Source organism: Chiroxiphia lanceolata, chromosome 1 (assembly GCF_009829145.1).
Source record: "Chiroxiphia lanceolata isolate bChiLan1 chromosome 1, bChiLan1.pri, whole genome shotgun sequence".
NCBI lineage: Eukaryota > Metazoa > Chordata > Aves > Passeriformes > Pipridae > Chiroxiphia > Chiroxiphia lanceolata.
Genome location: NC_045637.1, coordinates 17,010,584 through 17,029,620, shown reverse-complemented (window position 1 = coordinate 17,029,620; position 19,037 = coordinate 17,010,584). Strand labels below are relative to the sequence as shown.

At 36.2% G+C, this 19,037-nt stretch overlaps 1 protein-coding gene across 1 annotated transcript in view; it reads right to left on the bottom strand.

Annotated features, from left to right (window-relative positions):
• Window positions 1–19,037, bottom strand: part of CSMD3 (CUB and Sushi multiple domains 3) — a 605,915-nt gene that overhangs the window by 305,497 nt on the left and 281,381 nt on the right. Inside the window, 1 exon segment of the mRNA XM_032696902.1 lies at window positions 2,038–2,141. Within this exon segment, the coding sequence (XP_032552793.1) occupies window positions 2,038–2,141 (104 nt within the window).

The window sequence follows — 19,037 nt, the reverse complement described above, 5'->3', positions numbered from 1 at the left end:
TGAATGCTTCTAACATTGGTCAGGAAAAAAAGGTCATGGAGAGTGTGACCACCTTGATAAATGAGAAGGGAGAACTGGTGACAATGGATATAGAGAAGGCTGAGGTACTCAATGAGTTCTTTGACTTAAGTCTTCACTGGCAGTCTGGCTTCCCATTTCTTTCCCCTGCCCTCTACGTGGGAGCTGGGGGAGAAGGTCACTCCCACTGTAAGCAAGGAGTAGGTCTGAGATTATTTGACAAAACTGAAGAGCCTGAAGAGTCTATGGGGCCTGAAAACATGCATCCAAGATCCTGGGGAAACTGGTGGATGTTGTTGCCAGGCCACCCTCCATCATATTTGAAGTCATAGCAGTTAGCTGAAGTCTCTGGTTACTGGAAAAAGGGAAACATCACTCCCATTTTTAAAAAGGAGAGAAAGGAAGATCCAGCAAACTACAGACCCGTGAGCTTCACCTCTTTGTTTAACCTCCAGCAGATCAACACACCTGACCAACTTGGTGTTGTCTGCAAACTTACTGAGGGTGCACTTAAACCCTTGTCCTGACCATTCACAAAGATATTAAACAAAATAGAACAGAACAGAAAAGACAGAATGATTACAAAACCAATTAAAACTAGAAGGTCAGATAATCTATCTTTTGAATGACAAATCTGAGGGGGAATTCATGATAAAAATCTGCAAATCCTGAAAAAGCTGTATGTTCTGTTCAAAGCTGTAAAACTACTAATATTAATGAGGTGAAATTAGGACAGAGAAAGAGGTAAACCTTGGTTTCAGGGTACTCAAGCAAACTACTTCCTGATATCATTCTAATGGTGAATAATGGAAAACTGCAATACACAAAGTTGTTTTAATATATTTCCATTAAATATACCATAGTGAATATAATTCTAAGGAATTCTAATTTTGCTATTCTTTTCTTTTATGATTAAATATATTTTGTACTAAACATTTATCACATTTCCTTCTGTTCTTATCTGTGTTTTAATTTCTAACTCATTTGAACTAATGATAACATGAGGTACTTCCTGGAGGTCAGTTTATTTAAAAATAACAAGTAAAGAATATTTGGCCTCTAAAAAAAATATTTTCTAAATATTAGACAATCCCTTACAAGCAAAATATGGTTTCTAAGCAATAAATAACACTTTCGGTTTGGATTTTTTTTTTCATAATATTGATTCCCATTTGAAAAAAAATAAATACAATGTAATTTAAGAGGCATTCATTTCTCCTAGAAAATACTGAATTATTTACTCAGAACAGAATTGGAGCTACATAAAATGACAGACAACAATACTAATTACAGTGTTCTGCATATTTTCAAGTGACTGTGGAATGAACAAAAATTAGTGCCACAAGTTAAGTATTTGAGAAATATGGATTCTGAAGTTAATCAGTGATTGTTAAGTATATTGTATGTCTATATATCTGGGCTCACATATTCTAAAAGAATGTCAATGGATGATAAGAATCTTATTCAATATTCAGTGCTTCTTTGAAATATGTGGTTTAGGTAATATCCTATTCAACCTTTCTCTGTAGTAATTTTCATCACTATATTAACTTGCTTTTTTGAGTTATCTATGATAGTCAAGAAGCACTTAAAGGTCAACATTCTATAGCATATCTTTTGTCATGTTAACCTTGTTAGGAGATTGTAAAAGTTTGTGTATAAGTTGTCCATTTATCTATTTTCAATTATGTTCTTACACACTTTCAGTTTGAGAACACACTTATAAAGGTGGCACAGTAGCACCTAAAATTTACTTCTACACGTGAATGTCCAGACTATGCATCTTAAAAGCTTCTAATTTTAGCTTATCTTTTTCTTTTGTGATGTCTAGCTCATCTCTTTCTGAATTTAGAGCAGTAATTATGTAACAATGTATTTAAACTGTCACCTTCAGTAATTTTAGAAACTCATTAAGATTAGTTTTTGTTATTTACCTGATCCTAATAATTATTTAGTCTCACCAAAAACACACTAATTACATTCTTCAATGCATACAAATTGTAAATGCAAAAGACTTACACTTGAAGCACAGTTTTAGGATCACCCACTTCTCCTCCGTCACCAATTGTCAGTGTGTCATAACCAATCTCCAGATCAAATTCTTCAAAATTTATCTGAATAACCTAGGAAATAAAATAAATATATTTTAGAAATAAATAATTAATTGTAGTTGAGAGATGAGTCTGTAAATAAGATTTCCATCAGTATAAATAAAATATATCTTCTAATTAATAATTACATGCAACTTTAGCATATTATACAATAAATTATTGTAATTAACTGAAAGGGTTTGGTTCATGAAATATGAATTATAATAACTTACAGGCATCATCCCTCTGCTGACTTCCTTAAAGCACCATAATTTTACTTATTTATGTAGTTGTTACATGTTTATTACAGTTCTGGATAATTGCATTAGATTTTGATTAATATATACTCAAAGGGCAATAGAACTAATTGCACTTTGTGCAATACAACTGTCTTCAAATACCAACTAAATAATTGTACCTCACTGAGTAAATACAGCGAAGGTGAAGAATATAATTTACTCCTGACATCTGTAATCTGGCTCAAGTAGGATAGAGAGGCATCAAAGGTAAAAGTAATTTTCTTAGTAAAATACAAGTATCAGAAACATGGCCATTTTTAATATCCTGTAAGTTAAATCCCTGTATGCATATTTATGTTGAAGGATAAAAAATTCAGCTGCATTTTAAGAAAACAATGAATTTTTCACTTAGAGCAAAATTGAGCCATATTATTAGAAAAGAAAATAAAGCACATTGTTGCTACCCAAGTAGTAATCATGGTTACTCTGTCTCTATGTAAAATAATAGAAGTTTCTCAAACTTTCATATAGATAAAAATGACAGAATAATTGTATGCAGGAATCTTTAATGCTTTAATAAATTCTCTTTATTGACAGTTATAATTGAGAACTGAGAGTGTTTGTGGTTAAAGATGTGGATGCCATTCTGATGGATTAATATCAAGTCCTTTAAAGCTCATATTACTTTGTTACACAGGGGTTCTTGTAACTAAAGAAGGACATATTTCTATGAACAAAAGCCTCGACGGGAAAGTTGGAAAACTGATGTATGTTATGAGGATTGTAACTTGTTCCAAAGGGAAGAGAAACACTTTCCTTTAGAGGTGTAAATAGGAATATAAGTACACTGAGGAACAGCCAGTTTGGCATATTCACATATATAAATGTGTGTGTCCATGTATATGTGTGTATCGTAGCCCAGGAGGTGCAGTCAAGTACAGAGAGTCAAGAGGGCACAGACAGACAGGGCACGGGAAATTGTGTAGGGAAGAAGCTGACTTGCTTTAATTGAGTAAAGCAGAGAAAACCACTCATAAATCTTCTTAACCTTAGTTTAAAAAAATATTTTTGATAGTTTGTGCTGTTCTAGTCACAAAATTTGTAAGCCTAGACATAAGAATTTAAACATCTAGATTTAAGGTTGACACATATTCATTCACAATTTAAAAAAAAAAAGTGTCTTACTTTTGATCCACTTTACAATTATATGTAATTAGATGTGCAGTTACATCAGAACAGAACAAAGACTCCACAATAATACACAGGCAAATAGTGCTAGTAGTATTGAATTCAACTTGAAATTATATTGCACTTATTAAATGTAAAATACATTTTGCAATAACACAGCAGCAAAAACATCAATACTTATGCATAATAGTAAGAAAACCAAGATGTTATAAAATTGCATAATTAATTCATCCTCTGAAATCTTAATCATGTTTTCCACTAAACACACAAAGAAATCTAATCTCATTATCAGATATTTCTTGGAAAGTGGAACAGTATTTTTTTTTTAATTAATATCCTTTCAGATGTTTTATTTTACTTGAGTACCACCAAATTGATACAAAGCATCTGCCTTTTTGTAGTTGAAGTACTTGTCTTTATAAGCTTTGTCAGAAAGCTAAAACAGATTTTGTTAGCACAATCAACAATAACCCATACTACGTGTATTTCATCAGAAAGGAGAAGATAGAGGTTAAGGAAAATGTCAGTTTCAAGACACCTTTTTTTTTGATTAGGATCAACAAAAAAAAAATTTTCATTTCACTGGAGAAATGTAAGACCTTTTTCATTCTTTTTTAGCAATGCTCAAAAATAAAAAAGTAACAGAACTCCATGAAAACATCTGACTCATTAGGGAATACTGTGAAACATGAAAAAAATAACTAAATTTGATTTTGTGTTTAAATCATAAGCTTCAGCTTCAATTTTTCCACTGCTCTCTAGTGAATTCTCAAATTATTGATGATTCTGCTGTGATCTGGCTGCTCTGATATAATCTTTCTTTTTTCTGCACTCTGAAATTATTTTCTGAGATAAGAAAGCTTTTTTATTTTTAATCAAAATAAATGTACATGAAAAAAAGTTTATTATTTGTTTTTTCTCGATTAATATTTTTCAGTAAAATGATGTTTTGTTACAAGGTTTCTGGCTCACTCTCTTTGTAACTCACCTAAAACTGTGATAATGGGATAGGTATGACATTGAAAAGTGTAGTTCCATAAAGCCACACATGCATAGATTAGTCTATATCTGTCTCATATCATATTCTGTGAAACAGTCACATTTTTGAGAAAGAAGTAGCAATGATGTTATTAATAACGTCAACAATTTAAAAATATATTAAAAACCGAAATATGCTACAGCAACTGACTATAAATCTGGAATATTAACATGTGATAATCTTATTCTTGTAGTTCTATTACCATGATTTCTTCTTAAAAGTTTCTATGTCAACTGAAAATTAGAGAATGCTGCAACTTTGTGCAAAACTGACAGTGGTAAATCAGAACCAGAAACAGCAATCACCAAATAGGACCATATTTTATGTATAGTAAAAAATAAAACATTATTCCTTGAGACAGTAAATAATTTTGTTTACCAGGTATACCCCTGACAGAAGAGGATTAAACCCAACTACTAATAGCTACTCTATAGTAGCTACTATATAGTATCAATACTAATAGCTACTCTATAGTATGAATGAAGTACTTCACGATTCCAGGTAATTAAAAGGTAAGCAAGGTGTATGTAAAAGTTACTACATAACCCAATTCAATTGAGGTTTCACGTACCAAACCTGAGATGATTTATAGCACAAACTTTGGAGCTGGTAAAGTAAGCTTGCCATTTATTTAACAAATATGCTTGTTAACTGATATTGAAGACATTTAGTTTTAGGGGAATTTGCACAAATGGAGCAAGAGCAAAGTTGTCAATATACAACATGAAACAGTCAGAAAACCAATTTGCTACATAGCAAATATTTTCATATTGCAACTCTAAAAAACCTGTGTATTTTTTGGAAATTCATCCTTTGCTGTTTACCTTTGACACGTAAAGTACGCACACAATGTACAATACAAAATGTACTTGACATCCTTGCAAATATGCCAACAAGCAAGAAAATAAGTGGTATCTTAGTGATACGTTTTCAGAGTCCTTGTTTTACAATGTCAAATTTAGTTTGATCACGTTCAAAGACAGCTGGATTTGCTGTGCTTATTATATTGACTATTCCCTTTAGAACACTGAAAAGGTGTTTGATGATACCAGCATTAAAAGCTGAGTGTACTGGAGCCTTTAAAAACAAAAACTGAAATTTAGCTAAGATGAGTAAATAACTTAAAGCATTTTAATAAAATTTCCAAAAATTCTGTTTTTACCAGTCATTTAACAGTCTGTATGTTCATTCTCTGAAAAAGTTGAAAATGGCAAAACAAAGGTAGGTGGCATCCTTGAATTAGTTTAACATTAGAGAAAAACCTTAAGGTAATTCTAGATTTTAGTCTGTTGTTCATAAGAATAAACACTTCAGGGAAAACTGTGATGATTTATTACTATATACCACATACTTTAAATCAGACTAACATTACTAAATTCTGCTATTGATCTGGTTAGTAGATGCATAGTAATCAGAAGCACAGGGGCAAGTATTCTTTCTTGATCTATAAATTCGAGTAAAATCTTTTTTTCCAGTTTCCCAGAGCAAGACAAAACCATCATTAATATAAATGAAATAAGACCCATTGTTTTTATTGATCCATGTAAGCAGCAAGCGTGCTATAATATATTTATGCATTTATTGTATTTATTCACTGCCCCAAAATCTCATTCAAAGATGAAAAAAATAAATTAAAAATGCAGAGCGACCACAAAATGTTTTTCAGTGGTGAGGAATAATGTCGGCTAACAATACCATGAACAAAAATATTTCACCAATGATACACCTGAGCTACAGGATTCTTAATAAGAGGATGATACTATCAAAAGCGGGTTCTGGAAGACAGGCACCAGAAAAATTTCAAAGATGGAGAATTTCACCTCAGGCATTTTATCACCATAGTCTTTATCTATCTTTTTACACATTATGAGTCAAGTAATGATATCAGATATGTATCTGTACAGCTTCAGAACTGAGAAGAATATCTTTAAATTACGCAATATAATATGTACTATCTTCTTCTTTTTTCAGAAAGAGACGTTCAGTAGTCCCCAAAATTTTGTGCCTTTACAGTAGCCTTTGTGATATATCCAGCAGATATCAGACTACTAAAACTAATCTGATACATGCTAATAATATTTTGAACTTTGTTTCAGTGGATGAAAATAAATATGTCCCTAGACACTACTACGAGGATAAAGGAATCTTGTACTTCCTCTTCCTCCATATACACACATCTATATAAAACCCCAAATTATTAAAAAAAAAAAATATTGACCTATTTATTCCCTAAAAAAGATATGGAAGTAGATAAACAGGAGGTAACATTCTCTCGACATCCCAGTCTGCTCTTGCTATTTATAAATCCAGAACAACAAACAGCTTTGAATGCCTGATTTAGATTTAAGTTATAAACCCAGAAATAAATAATAATAAAAAGGCAGTAATACTAATAATATTATCCAATCTCAACAGAAAAAAAAAAAAAAGGCCTATTCAGAAAATAACTTTTTGAAAATTACGATGATGCATTTTGGTCTCTAATAATTTTGTAAGGACTTTTTCAAAGGAATCAGTGGGAGCAGAGGTCCAATTACTAATAAATTTCAGTAGATGTATCTTTTTTCTGAGCCTTGGAGTATACCCTTTAGAACCCAATCTTTGGGTAAAATTGAGTCTATTATCCAACTCGGAAATAAAATGAGAAAAGGTTTTACTGAATTGTTAATGACTACCTCAAGAACTTCCTAGAGCTTTTCAGAGAGAGCACATGCTCAGGAGGATATGTTCCAGAAAATGGGCTTTCCAGACAATTGTTCAATATGTGTATCTAGTTCCTTATTATATAGTTGCATATATTTCCATATGTTCATCTCTTATCCTGAATCTTCCAATGCAAATGTAACTCTAAAAATATTTTCAGATGTATAATACAGTTTTCACTCCATAAAATATGACATTTTACCAGGAAAATAATGATGAAGTTTCTAAAGGTGCTATGAATCTTTTTTCCTTAGAAGAGTACTTAAAAATTAAGCCAAGATACAGCTTAAATGAGCTACATTCTACCTCTAAAAATTACTAGTGGCTTTCTATAAAATCAAGTTAATTTCATTTTTTATTAAGATATGAGAGAAGAAGATAAAATTTTTGATCTAGACACTGAAGGAAATTACTAGATAGTAACTGTATTAGGTCTGGCTGAGATGGGAGTTCATTTTGTCCACAGCAGCCCTCAAAGTGCCGTGCTTTGCATTGGTAGCTAGAAAGGTGTTGATAACACACCAGTGTTTTGGCTACTGCTGAGCAGTGCTGGCACAACATCAGCACTGTCTCTCAACATTCCTCCCCCATTAAGGGGCTGGTAGTGGGCAAGGTCATGGGAGAGGACACAAGTAAACCAGCTGCCCCAAATTAGCCGAAGGGATATTCTATACCATATGACATCAGCTCAGATATAAAAGGTAAGGAAAGGGGGAGGCAGGGGAGGTATTTGTTATTTACAATGTTTGCCTTCTGGAGCAATTGCTCCGTGTGCTGAAGCCCTGCTTCCCGGGAAGTGGCTGAACAGCGTTTTCTGATGAGAAGTAGAGAATAAATGCATTTTTTTCTCTTTCTTTTTATTTTTTCTCCTTGATTTCTCTTTTCTTTTTCTCTCATAAACTGCCTTATCTCAACCTAGAACTTGTTTTACATCTCATTTTCCAGCTGAGAAGAGGAGAGATGGAGTGCCTTAGTGGGCACTTGGCATCCACCGCAGTAACTAACTTTAAAATGGTGTAGGAATGACAGTTGCACCTAAAAGATAGCAACAGAAGAAATGCTTGAACTTGAAAATTCTGTGCACCTCTCTAGTGCCAGAACACTGGTTATTGATCTACCAAGAAATCTATTTCTCCAGACCTTATCTTGCAAAATCCCATGATATGAATGATCCAAACATACTAGCAGCAGCAAGAAATCCACCTCACTGAAATATACCCTCAAGATACCTAATTTCTTTAATTTGCACTGCTAACTCTAGGGGAAAAAAAAAGCACCTAAAGACTGCTAATAATGTCTTGCCCACCCTTTGCTCATCAATCAAAAAGAATTTTCTGGTCACCTTCTTCACTGGTAGAAGAGAAACTCGCAAGGAGAAGAAAATACATTCTGTTTGTATCTGAGTGTCCTCATATGCCCTCAGGATGGTTAATTGCTTTTGTGATGAGGGTGTCTGAGTACTTCCCAGTAAGTAAATGATATGCATTTATATCTGATGATATAAGCTAATGAAATGCTGCTGTCTGATTGATAGGCTTTCCCTCCCTAATTTTCCACAGAATCACAGGTCCTTCCATCAAAATAATTGTGTTATTATATATTTGATTATAGAAGAGTAGTTTCAGAAGGGAAATATATTGAACCCATCATTTATTATACGACTGAGTTATAATTTTATTTAAATTATTTATACTAGGTATAATTTTATTTAACATTAATACTACCAATGGAGCAGCTAACTCTGGAAAATATTTTGGACAAGAAAATCACCAGGAGTAGTCAGCATGGCTTTACCAAGGGGAAGTTATGCTTGACCAACTTTGAAAGACTTCTGTGATTAAATAACTGACCTGGTGGATGAGAGGAGAGCAGTGGATATTTTCTACCTGGGCTTCATGTAGGCCTTTGACATTGTCAAAATATTAATAGACAAGATGTTGATGTGTGGGTTGAAGAGACAATGAAGTCGATTGAAAACTTGTGGGAAGTCTGGCCCCAGAGCATATTTTTCAGTGGCACAAAATCTAGTTAGAGGGCCGTAATTGGTGGTGTATCACAGGGGTCAACAATGGGACAAGTCCTGTTTAACATCTTTATTGGTTGTCTGGATGATGGGGCAGAGTGTACTCTCAGCAAGTCTGCCACAACACCAGAATTGGAGTAGTGGTTAACATGCCAGAGGATCACGCTGCCATGAAGAGGAACGTCAACAGGCTGGAGAAATGGACCGGTAAGAATCTTATGAAGTTCAACAAATGGAAGTACAAAGTTGGGCCTCTGAGAAGGAACTACCTCGTATACCATCCAACTGGAAAGCAGCTTTGCGGAATTGTATCTGGGGGTTCTGGTTGATATCAGGTTGAACACGAGCCAGCAACGTGCCATTGTTGCAAAGAAAGCAAACAGTATCCTCAACTGCATTAAATAAAGAATTATCATCAACACATTTTACCACTTTCTAAGGAGATATGTTAGGAAAAAAACTGAAATATTTTTGTGTTCTTTTGCTCTAATAACTTTTTTGTTTTAATTTCCACACACAGGAAGAAAAAGATGCTCTAGATAGCCTAAAAAAAAGTATGATTGGCCAGGACCACTATAAACAGATAGTAACAGGAATAAGCAGGAAAAAATTCAACTGATCTGTAAAACTACAATGAAAAAACTCATGATCATTCTTCCCTTATAAAACTAAGCTCAGTCAGAACTTAAAAAAGGAAAAAAAATATTGTTCTTAAATAGCAAGGTGATTAGAATCATAGGAAGGGACTGAGGACTTCTAATTAACTTGCCCCTGCTTCTATTCTTCCTTCCAGTAGTTATTCAGAAAGGATATCCTCGAATCCAGCATAGAAGTCTACCCTTCTTAATCCCATGCAGGATAAGCCATTTGTTCCAAAAAAAAAAAAGCAGAGAGATCACTGACTGATGTCAGTCTAACTTAATGGGCAGCTACATATCCTGAAGGAAACACAGGAATCATACTGGTGACTTAAGTCTCAGCAGACATTCTTGCAAGTATCACCTTCAGTTTGCATCATAAATGTGTAATAGCTTCACATCATAAAGTTTTGGGAGTATGGAGGGACTGCAGGAGTCGCTTTGGTGGGAAGAGATTGGCAGCTGCCCCCACATTGGACAGGGATAGTTCCAGGTGGCTCCAAGACAGACTCGCCACAGGTCAAAGCAGAGTAAATCAGGCAAGCTGGTGGCACCTCCGTGGTAACTTATTTAAGAAAGTGGAAAAAATGCTGCACAACAGCAGCTAAAGGAGACAAGTAAGAATATCTGAGAGAAACAAGACCACAGACACCAAGGTCAGAGCAGAAGGAGTGCAAGGAGGTGCTCCAGACACCAGAGCAGAGATTCCCCTACAGCCTGTGGAGAGGACCATTGATGCAGGTTGTACCTACAGCTTGTAGAGGTCCCTGGCGGAACAGAGATCCATCTGCAGCCTGTGCAGAACCATGTCAAAGCAGGTGGATATGCCTAAAGGAATCTGTGACCCCATGGAGACCCCTTGGGGTAGCAGGTTTCTGGCAGAACCCATGACACCATGGGGGCCCATACTAGAACAGTTCTTGAAGAACTGCAGCCTATGGGGACCCCATGCTGGAACAGAGGAAGGGCATCAGGAGGAAGGAGTGACAGAGATGCACTGTTACTGACTGACTGCATCCCTCATTCCCTGTCCTCCCTGTGCACCCCTCAGGGGGAGATGTAGAGAAGTTATGAGAGAGCTTGGGAAGAAGGGAGGGGTAAGGGGAAGGTGCTTCTTTTAGATTTGTTCTTATTGTTTGTTATTCTACTCTATTTTGATTGGCAATAAATTTAATTCACTTTCCCAAGTTGAGTCTGTTTTGCAAATGGGAGTAACTACTGAGTGATCTCCCTGTCCTTATCTTGACCCATGATCTTTTTCATTGTATTTTCTCCCCATCCTGTTGAGGAGGGAGTATGATAGAGCAGCCTGGTGGGCATCAAGCAGCCAAGGTTTGCCCACCATAGAATGGTACCATGAACCTTTAAAGGAGTTCTGTCATAGAAAACAGAAAAGGTATATATTGAGCAGAACAACTTCCTATAAAGATCACTCTCAAGAGCAACCAAGTGAACTCAACCATGGAGGAAAGTGACAAGTCTCTGCCAAAAATTCATCAAACAAAAAAGACTGAAACATCTCAAATATTCACAGTGCAAGAGCACTGGAAATTTTCTATCAGAGTCTCTTAGTCATACGCATATGTCTTTTTAAAAGTTCTAGCTTGGGCGTACATATTCATAAGTACAAATTAGAAAAAATGTTTGCATTCAAAGTGGATGGAAGATATAATTTTAAGAACTTAAAGAAAGTCAAACAGAACTAAAACTAAAATTCAACATTTAATTTTACCTAAAATTTTATCTAAAGGTGGAGTCAATATCTGAAATACAGGCAAGAGCTAGAATCTAAAATCATTGATGGTTGAAACAGAAATAATTACTTTTGTTGAACTTATTGCAATAGGTACAATCTCACCCATTCCCTATGGGTAGATTCTATTTTCAGAGTGTGAAACATCACTCCTATAGTCACAGAAATGGCAGGAAAAAAATTAGCCAAGTAAAATTTACAATATTTAAGAAAATGAACCTCTCCTCCTTTCATAATGAAAGTATACCTATAGCAAAATTTCAGGATGGAAGGAAAAGTCTTGTACCACTCTACAATTGCACATACCTCCTGACTCCAAATGCTATCATTCAACAATTTATCCTTCACAGATGAACCTGCTAAATTCCTGTCATAGGAATAGCTGGATTTCCTCTGGGCTCTTATTCTGCTGAGAAAATTGCACTTCTGTCCACATATATTTCTAAGAATTTTTTTTAACTGTAGTATATATGTGACTCAGATATTTTTAACTTGTACGTGAACAATATGGAAGAATAGTGTAGCTAACACTACAAAGAAATTTAATCAGAACTGAAATATTTTTACATTTTCTATTTTCATATAGGATAAAAATTTATTATCTCCTATTGATAAATACAGTACAAGCTTTTTTAATCTACATGGATCAAAAATAGGATTATGTTTAAAATATATAGTTTAGGGTGAGTTTAAGTATGCTCATACTTTCTTATCCTTTCACTGTCTGGATGACCCGTGGCACAGTTTCACACTAGGCTTAGGGAAAGCCAAGTTTGAGACATTTGCTTGTAAAAAGAGGTGCAGTACAGTTTGTTCCAACAGGCCTGACCAAAACAAATTTAATGAAATGAGCGTTTGAGTTCATTTTGAAGCACCCAGCCTGCTTGAGATTTATACTGTTAACATGATTATATATGAATGGCAACTGGGTTTAGGCTTAACAGCAAGCTTAGGAAATGTTCCACTGACAGTTTTGACATGGTTAACAAAATAACATAGCTGTGATAAATTAAATGTAAATACTTAGCATTTTGCTGAATTTGTTTTGCTCATTTTTGATTTGGCCTAAAAAGTAAAAAACTTCAGAAATTAAAAGATTAATTTTTTTTCAGGAAGAAAACAGCAACTTAATGACGTAAGGAAGGAGGAAGTGAAGAATAAAATGTAAAAACACATTAGAAAAGATTATTTTAATACAGAGTGATTAAATAAGAACCATTATTTCAGTAACAGTTGCAAGTTATTCCTTCAGTATAATTTTTCAGACTGGCAGAAAATAGCATGTGAGGAGTTTCTCAGATATTTTGAACTATTTCAAAAGTTTCTCAGAAAGTAAGGAACTACAGCACTTGGAAATAGATGTCATAAATTTTCAGTAAGCCCTGCCATTACAGCAAAATTCAGGTAACAGAATTCCTAACAGGTAATTGACATTAAAACAAACAAACAAACAAGCAAACAAAATCCAACCAACCAACCAAAGAACTCTCTAACAAAAATAATAATAATTTAAAAACTCTTTAAAACTAATATCAAAACTCAACTGTCTCCCAGCTGTCAGGCATAAATCATCATTGATTTCAAAATTATTTCAAAATGAAATAGATAAAAATATAAGAATGTGAACACTGGCAAACTTCGGAAACCTATATTCTAAAGAAAGCATTTTAAAGAATATATTTATGTAAGTAGTAAGAATATGTTATGCCTAAAATACATGTAATGCAAAATTTAGAATATGATGGTGACAAACAAAAAATAACACATGATCATATAAAACTTCTCTTTTTTTAAATTTCTACCATATAAAATTAACAGAATCAGGCCTAGTTTGCAGATCCACCTAAATTTAACAGTCAGCTTACATATTTAATTTCTCCTTACAATTTTGGAAAAACAGCTTGATCTTTTTTTTTTTTAAAGGAATCCTTTTGCTTGTTTTTCTCCTTGATGCACGGTGATGAACAATATGGGGTGTGAATGCGGCTGAGATCTGTCAGAAAGTCTGTCATTCTAGCACTGATATTTTCCACAGTGTTTCTGTCAGGGGCTTAGAAAAAAATCAGCAAGTATAATTTACAAGCCTTGAACTCTGGTTAACTTTAGCCCTAATTCAGATTTCACTGGTATTTTATCTTGTAGTTAAATTTAAATTAATTTTGTAGCCTTTCCTTTAGAAGGGAAAAATCAAGAGTCTGGGCTTTGTTATGCCCACTGGAAATCATTATTTTCCTCTACCTATGGTTTTTCTACACAAATATCTAAATAGAATAATTCTTCTACTCTAGGCTTCTCTACTCCACTTCAGGGAATGCAAACTGCTATCTGCTTTTAAGAAGGGCTTTTAGTCCATGGATAAACCAACTGTATGTTACAATGAAGAATAAGTCATAAGTCTTCAAGACAACTGGCTTCCTGGGCTGATAGACAGTGATGGGGAGCCAAATAGCCCCCCTGTTATCCAGAAGAAAGAAGTTAGTGATCTGCTGAGCCACTTGGATTCTCACAAGTCATGGGCAATGAGGGAGCTGGAAGAAGATCTCCCCAAGCTGCTCTCCACCATTTACCAATGGTCCTGGCTCAGTGGGGAGGTCCCAGATGATTGTAGGCTGGCTAATACGACACCTATCCACAAGAAGGGCTGGAAGGAGGACCCAGAAAACTACAGACCAGTCAGCATGACCTCAGTGCCTGGCAAGGTTATGGAGCAGATCATCCTCAGTGCAATCACACAACAGCTACAGGATGGACAAGGGATCAGAACCAGCCAGCACAGGTTTAGGAAGGGCAGGTCCTGTCTGACCAACCTGATCTCATTTTATGTCCAGGTGATCCGCCTCGTGGATGAGGGGAAGGCTGTGGATGTGTCTACCTGGACATCAGCAAAGCCTTTGACACCGTCTCCCACAGCACACTCCTGAAAAAGCTGCAGCCCATGGCTTGGACAGGGGCACTCTGTGCTGGGTTAGGAACTGGCTGGAGCGCCAGGCCCAGAGAGTGGTGGTGAACGGTGCTGCATCCACTTGGGAGCCAGTCACTAGTGGTGTCCCCCAGGGATCAGTGTTGGGCCCAGTTCTGTTTAATATCTTTATTGATGATCTGGATGAGGGGATTGAGCGTACCATTAGTAGATTTGCAGATGACACCAAGTTGGGGGGGAGTGTCAATCTGCTGGAGGGTAGAAGGGCTCTGCAGAGGGACCTAGGCTGGATAGGTGGGCTGAATCCAATGGTATGATTTTTAACAAGGCCAAGTGCCGGATCCTGCACTTTGACCTCAACAACCCCCTGCAGTTCTACAGAATGGGCACAGAGTGGGCTGGAGAGCAGCCAGGCAGAAAGGGACCTGGGAGTTTGGATTGACAGGAAGCTGAACATAAGCCAGCAGTGTGCCCAGGTGGCCAAGAAGGCCAAGGGCATCCTGGCCTGGATGTGTGGACAGTGTGGCCAGCAGGTCCAGGGAAGGGATTCTGCCCCTGTACTCAGCGCTGGTGAGGCCACAGCTTGAGTACTGTGTCCAGTTCCGGGCCCCTCAGTCCAGGAAGGACATTGAGGTGCTGGAGCAGTTCCAGAGAACAGCAATAAGGCTGGTGAAGGGACTGGAGCACAGGACCTATGAGGTGTGGCTGAGGGAGCTGGGACTGTTCACCTGGAGAAGAGAAGGCTCAGGGGAGACCTCATCACTCTCTACAACTACCTGAGGGGAAGTTGTAGCCAGGTGGGAGTTGGTCTTTTCTCCCAGGCAACCAGCAGTAGGACAAGACGGCACAGTCTTAAGCTGTGCCACGGGAGGTTTAGGTTAGATATTAGAAAGAAATTCTTTACAAAGAGAGTGATCAGACATTGGAATGGGCTGCCCAGAGAGGTGTTGGAGTCACTGTCCCTGAAGGTATTTAGGAACAGACTGGAAGATGCACTTAGTGCCATGGTCTAGTTAACAGTTTTGTGTTGGGTCATGGGTTGGACTCAATGATCTCAGAGGTCTTTTCCAATCTGGTTGATTCTGTGTGATTCTGTGATAACAGGACCTGAGAAAAAGAGCAGTCTGGAGCAAGATGCACATAACTTTAAAATTCAGCCTGCATTCTTCTTTTTGTGCATACAGTCCATACCTGAGATAAAATAGACCAAATGCAATACCAGAACAGTTATAAACAATATTTCCAGCTGTTTCTTACTAAGAAATACTGCTCAAGCACCTGATCTTATACAGAAACAATTAAAGGAAAACAATTTTTAATTTTTTAGGAGAAAATCTGTAGAAAAATGCAATGGGCAGGGGATGTGAATTAACTCACGAAAATACAAAGATTTACTACTCAAAATGTTAACATAAAATTATCCCATTACCTAATGTCAGAATACATTACTGGCAATACACAGCATGGTCCAGATCCTAACTGATGAGTTTATACAACATCTCATGAGATGTTCAGGTATAACTTCCCTTATGAGGTGTGAGAAATGTAATGAAATGAAGTCAAAAACTGAGAAATCCTTGTTCTCATTTCTGAGCAGCTGTTTACAAGAATTTTTTCAAGGGACCCAAGGACTTAATAATATGTGCATCACAGTTCAGAACAAAGCAAAGAACTTTAAAAGTTGTTGCATCTTCAGAGTTCCACATAAAGGAATGATTTTCCTGGATGTTCTTTCAGGTATATCCCTGGGACTACAGGTTTGTTATTTTTGACCAACACAGCTTTATTTGAGTCAAGAGTAGCCATGGATAAAACAGTGACAACAATCACTTGATTGGCGTATATAAAAAAATAGATGGAAACCATGTTGAGACAAACAAGAAATGGAAAAACTGTCCATGAATTTCCTCCATCATATACTGTTGGAGAAGCCTCACATGTGAGGGTACTGATCACAGGGAATTTCAACCACCCTTGTATCTCCTAAGCAAGGTACAAACCATCAAGGAGGTTTAAAGAGTCTATTGGCTGTGATACCATACAGGCAATGATAGATATTTCACTGTTACAAAGTTATGTACAAAGTTATGATTGCCCATATTTCTTTTTGCACTGAATTCAGAGCTTTGGTGTATCATAGATTTATTTCTAATTATAATATTAATTATCGAAAAAGGGTTTTTTTCTCTGGAATAGATGAACTCCAGAGAACAGGATCCTGATATAAGAATAAGAATGCAAAAAAAATGCATGAGAACAATGAACATATGGTGAACTCACTGATATGATCAGATATCAGTGCACCTTTTCTATTGTCTCCCATCCATATGACCTTCCTTTCACAAGTAATTTTTATTCTATTTTTCAATAGTGAACTCACTATCACCTCTGGCCATGTTTGAGATATTTAATCATGGTTCTACTGTCAACAAGGCTCGGGCATGAACAGTATGTCTGATTAATGTATGAGGCAAGAGATCAACTATAATACAGTACAAAGCTAAAGAAGCAGACAAATTCCTGGGAAAATATTTCTTTCATCTATATTGTGCTGTTATCAAACTTATTTCTGAAATCAGTTAGGGAAGAAAATTAGCTAGAATTAGTCCTGGAACTAGGCCATTGACACCAGAGTTAAAGATCCTTTCAGGATCTTTCATCTGTTGTTTTCTGCCATAAAAGATTCTCAATTTCTGAGCTATTTTGTTGCAATAAGTAGAAGCTCTGAAGTATCAAGATCAATAAGTTCTCATGGTTCTCACAGTTGTGGTACAAAATATTGTAAATATTGTCATGTTATAATGAATACAATCATATTATTTGTTGTTGCCATTATAAAAAATTCTTAATGGCAAATCCTCATTTATACATCAATGAGGTTTTTGACTTCAAGGTAAAAATCAAAAGTTATGCCTTTTAGCAGTCATGCAAAGCAGCAGTATTGTGCTCAGAACAGTAAGGCAATGTTAGCATGAATCAAAACTGAACACATTAAAGCACTGATATAAGCAAAGACTTTATACATGCAGGTTCCTCAATATACGATTAAAAAAAATCTAACTTGTAAAAGATCTCATTTTCTTTTAACCTCAACAAGTTTATGTTCTTCTAATCAGCGTTAGACACCTTTTCTGAAAACTATAAACATATCTGAATGTTGTTCCAGATAACACTGTAAACGTTTTATCTATTCCTTAGTTTAGAAACCCCATAATTACCTGTGTTTCTGCATTTCATTGCAATATTAAAGAATTATAATTATGTCCAACTAATACCATGCAAAGAACAGTATTTTCTGTGTAATGCTGAAGCAATTATGATACAATTCCTTGCACTATAATGTGCTCGTGATGAATCTAACGCTTCTCAGAGTCCAGTAATTTCAGTGGTACAACATAGAAGTGTAGAAACAACATCCAACACTCATGCTTTGAAATAAAACCATTTGCTTTACCTAACATTACTCCTTTGCATTCTTATTACTGGCATAACTCTCTAATGTACCATCAACAAACAGGTATTCTTGATTATGGCCTTATCTAAAAGTTCATATTTAATTTTAAATAAGTGACTTGTTCTTAACTATTGTTTTCTCTCTTTTACTATATCTTCAACACTTTCACAATATTTAAATACATAGGAGACAGATAAATATGCATTCAGCTTTGGCTGTCTGTCAGGTGCTCACCAAGTCACTCCGTTAATACCCCTCAGCAGGACAGGATGAGAAAATTGAATGAAAAAGCCCATGGGTCAAGATAAGGACAGGGAGATTGCTCACGAATTACTGTCATGGGTAAAACAAACTTGATCTGGGGAAAATCAATTTAATTTGCTGACAATTAAAAATAGAGTGGGAAAGTGACCAACAAGAACAAAACTTAACCCACCATTTTTCCACTCCCCTTCTTCCCAAGCTCAAATTCACTTCTTTGTTCCTGACTCTTCTGCCTCCTACTCTTCCCCAGAGTGGCACAGAGGAACAGGGAATGGGGGTTGCAGTCAGTTTGTAACACTTTGTGCTGATCCTTCCACCTCATGCTCTTTCCCTGCTCCAGTTTCAGTCCTCCCACAGGAAATAGTTCTTCACACCCTTCTCCAACGTGAGGTTGCACAGGCTGCAGTTCTTCAAGACCTGTTCTAGTATGGGCCCCCATGGTGTCATGGGTTCTGCCAGAAACCTGCTACCCCAAGGGGTCTCCATGGGGTCACAGATTCCTTTAGGCATATCCACCTGCTTTGACATGGTTCTGCACAGGCTGCAGATGGATCTCTGTTCCGCCAGGGACCTCTACAAGCTGTAGGTACAACCTGCATCAATGGTCCTCTCCACAGGCTGTAGGGGAATCTCTGCTCTGGTGTCTGGAGCACCTCCTTGCACTCCTTCTGCTCTGACCTTGGTGTCTGTGGTCTTGTTTCTCTCAGA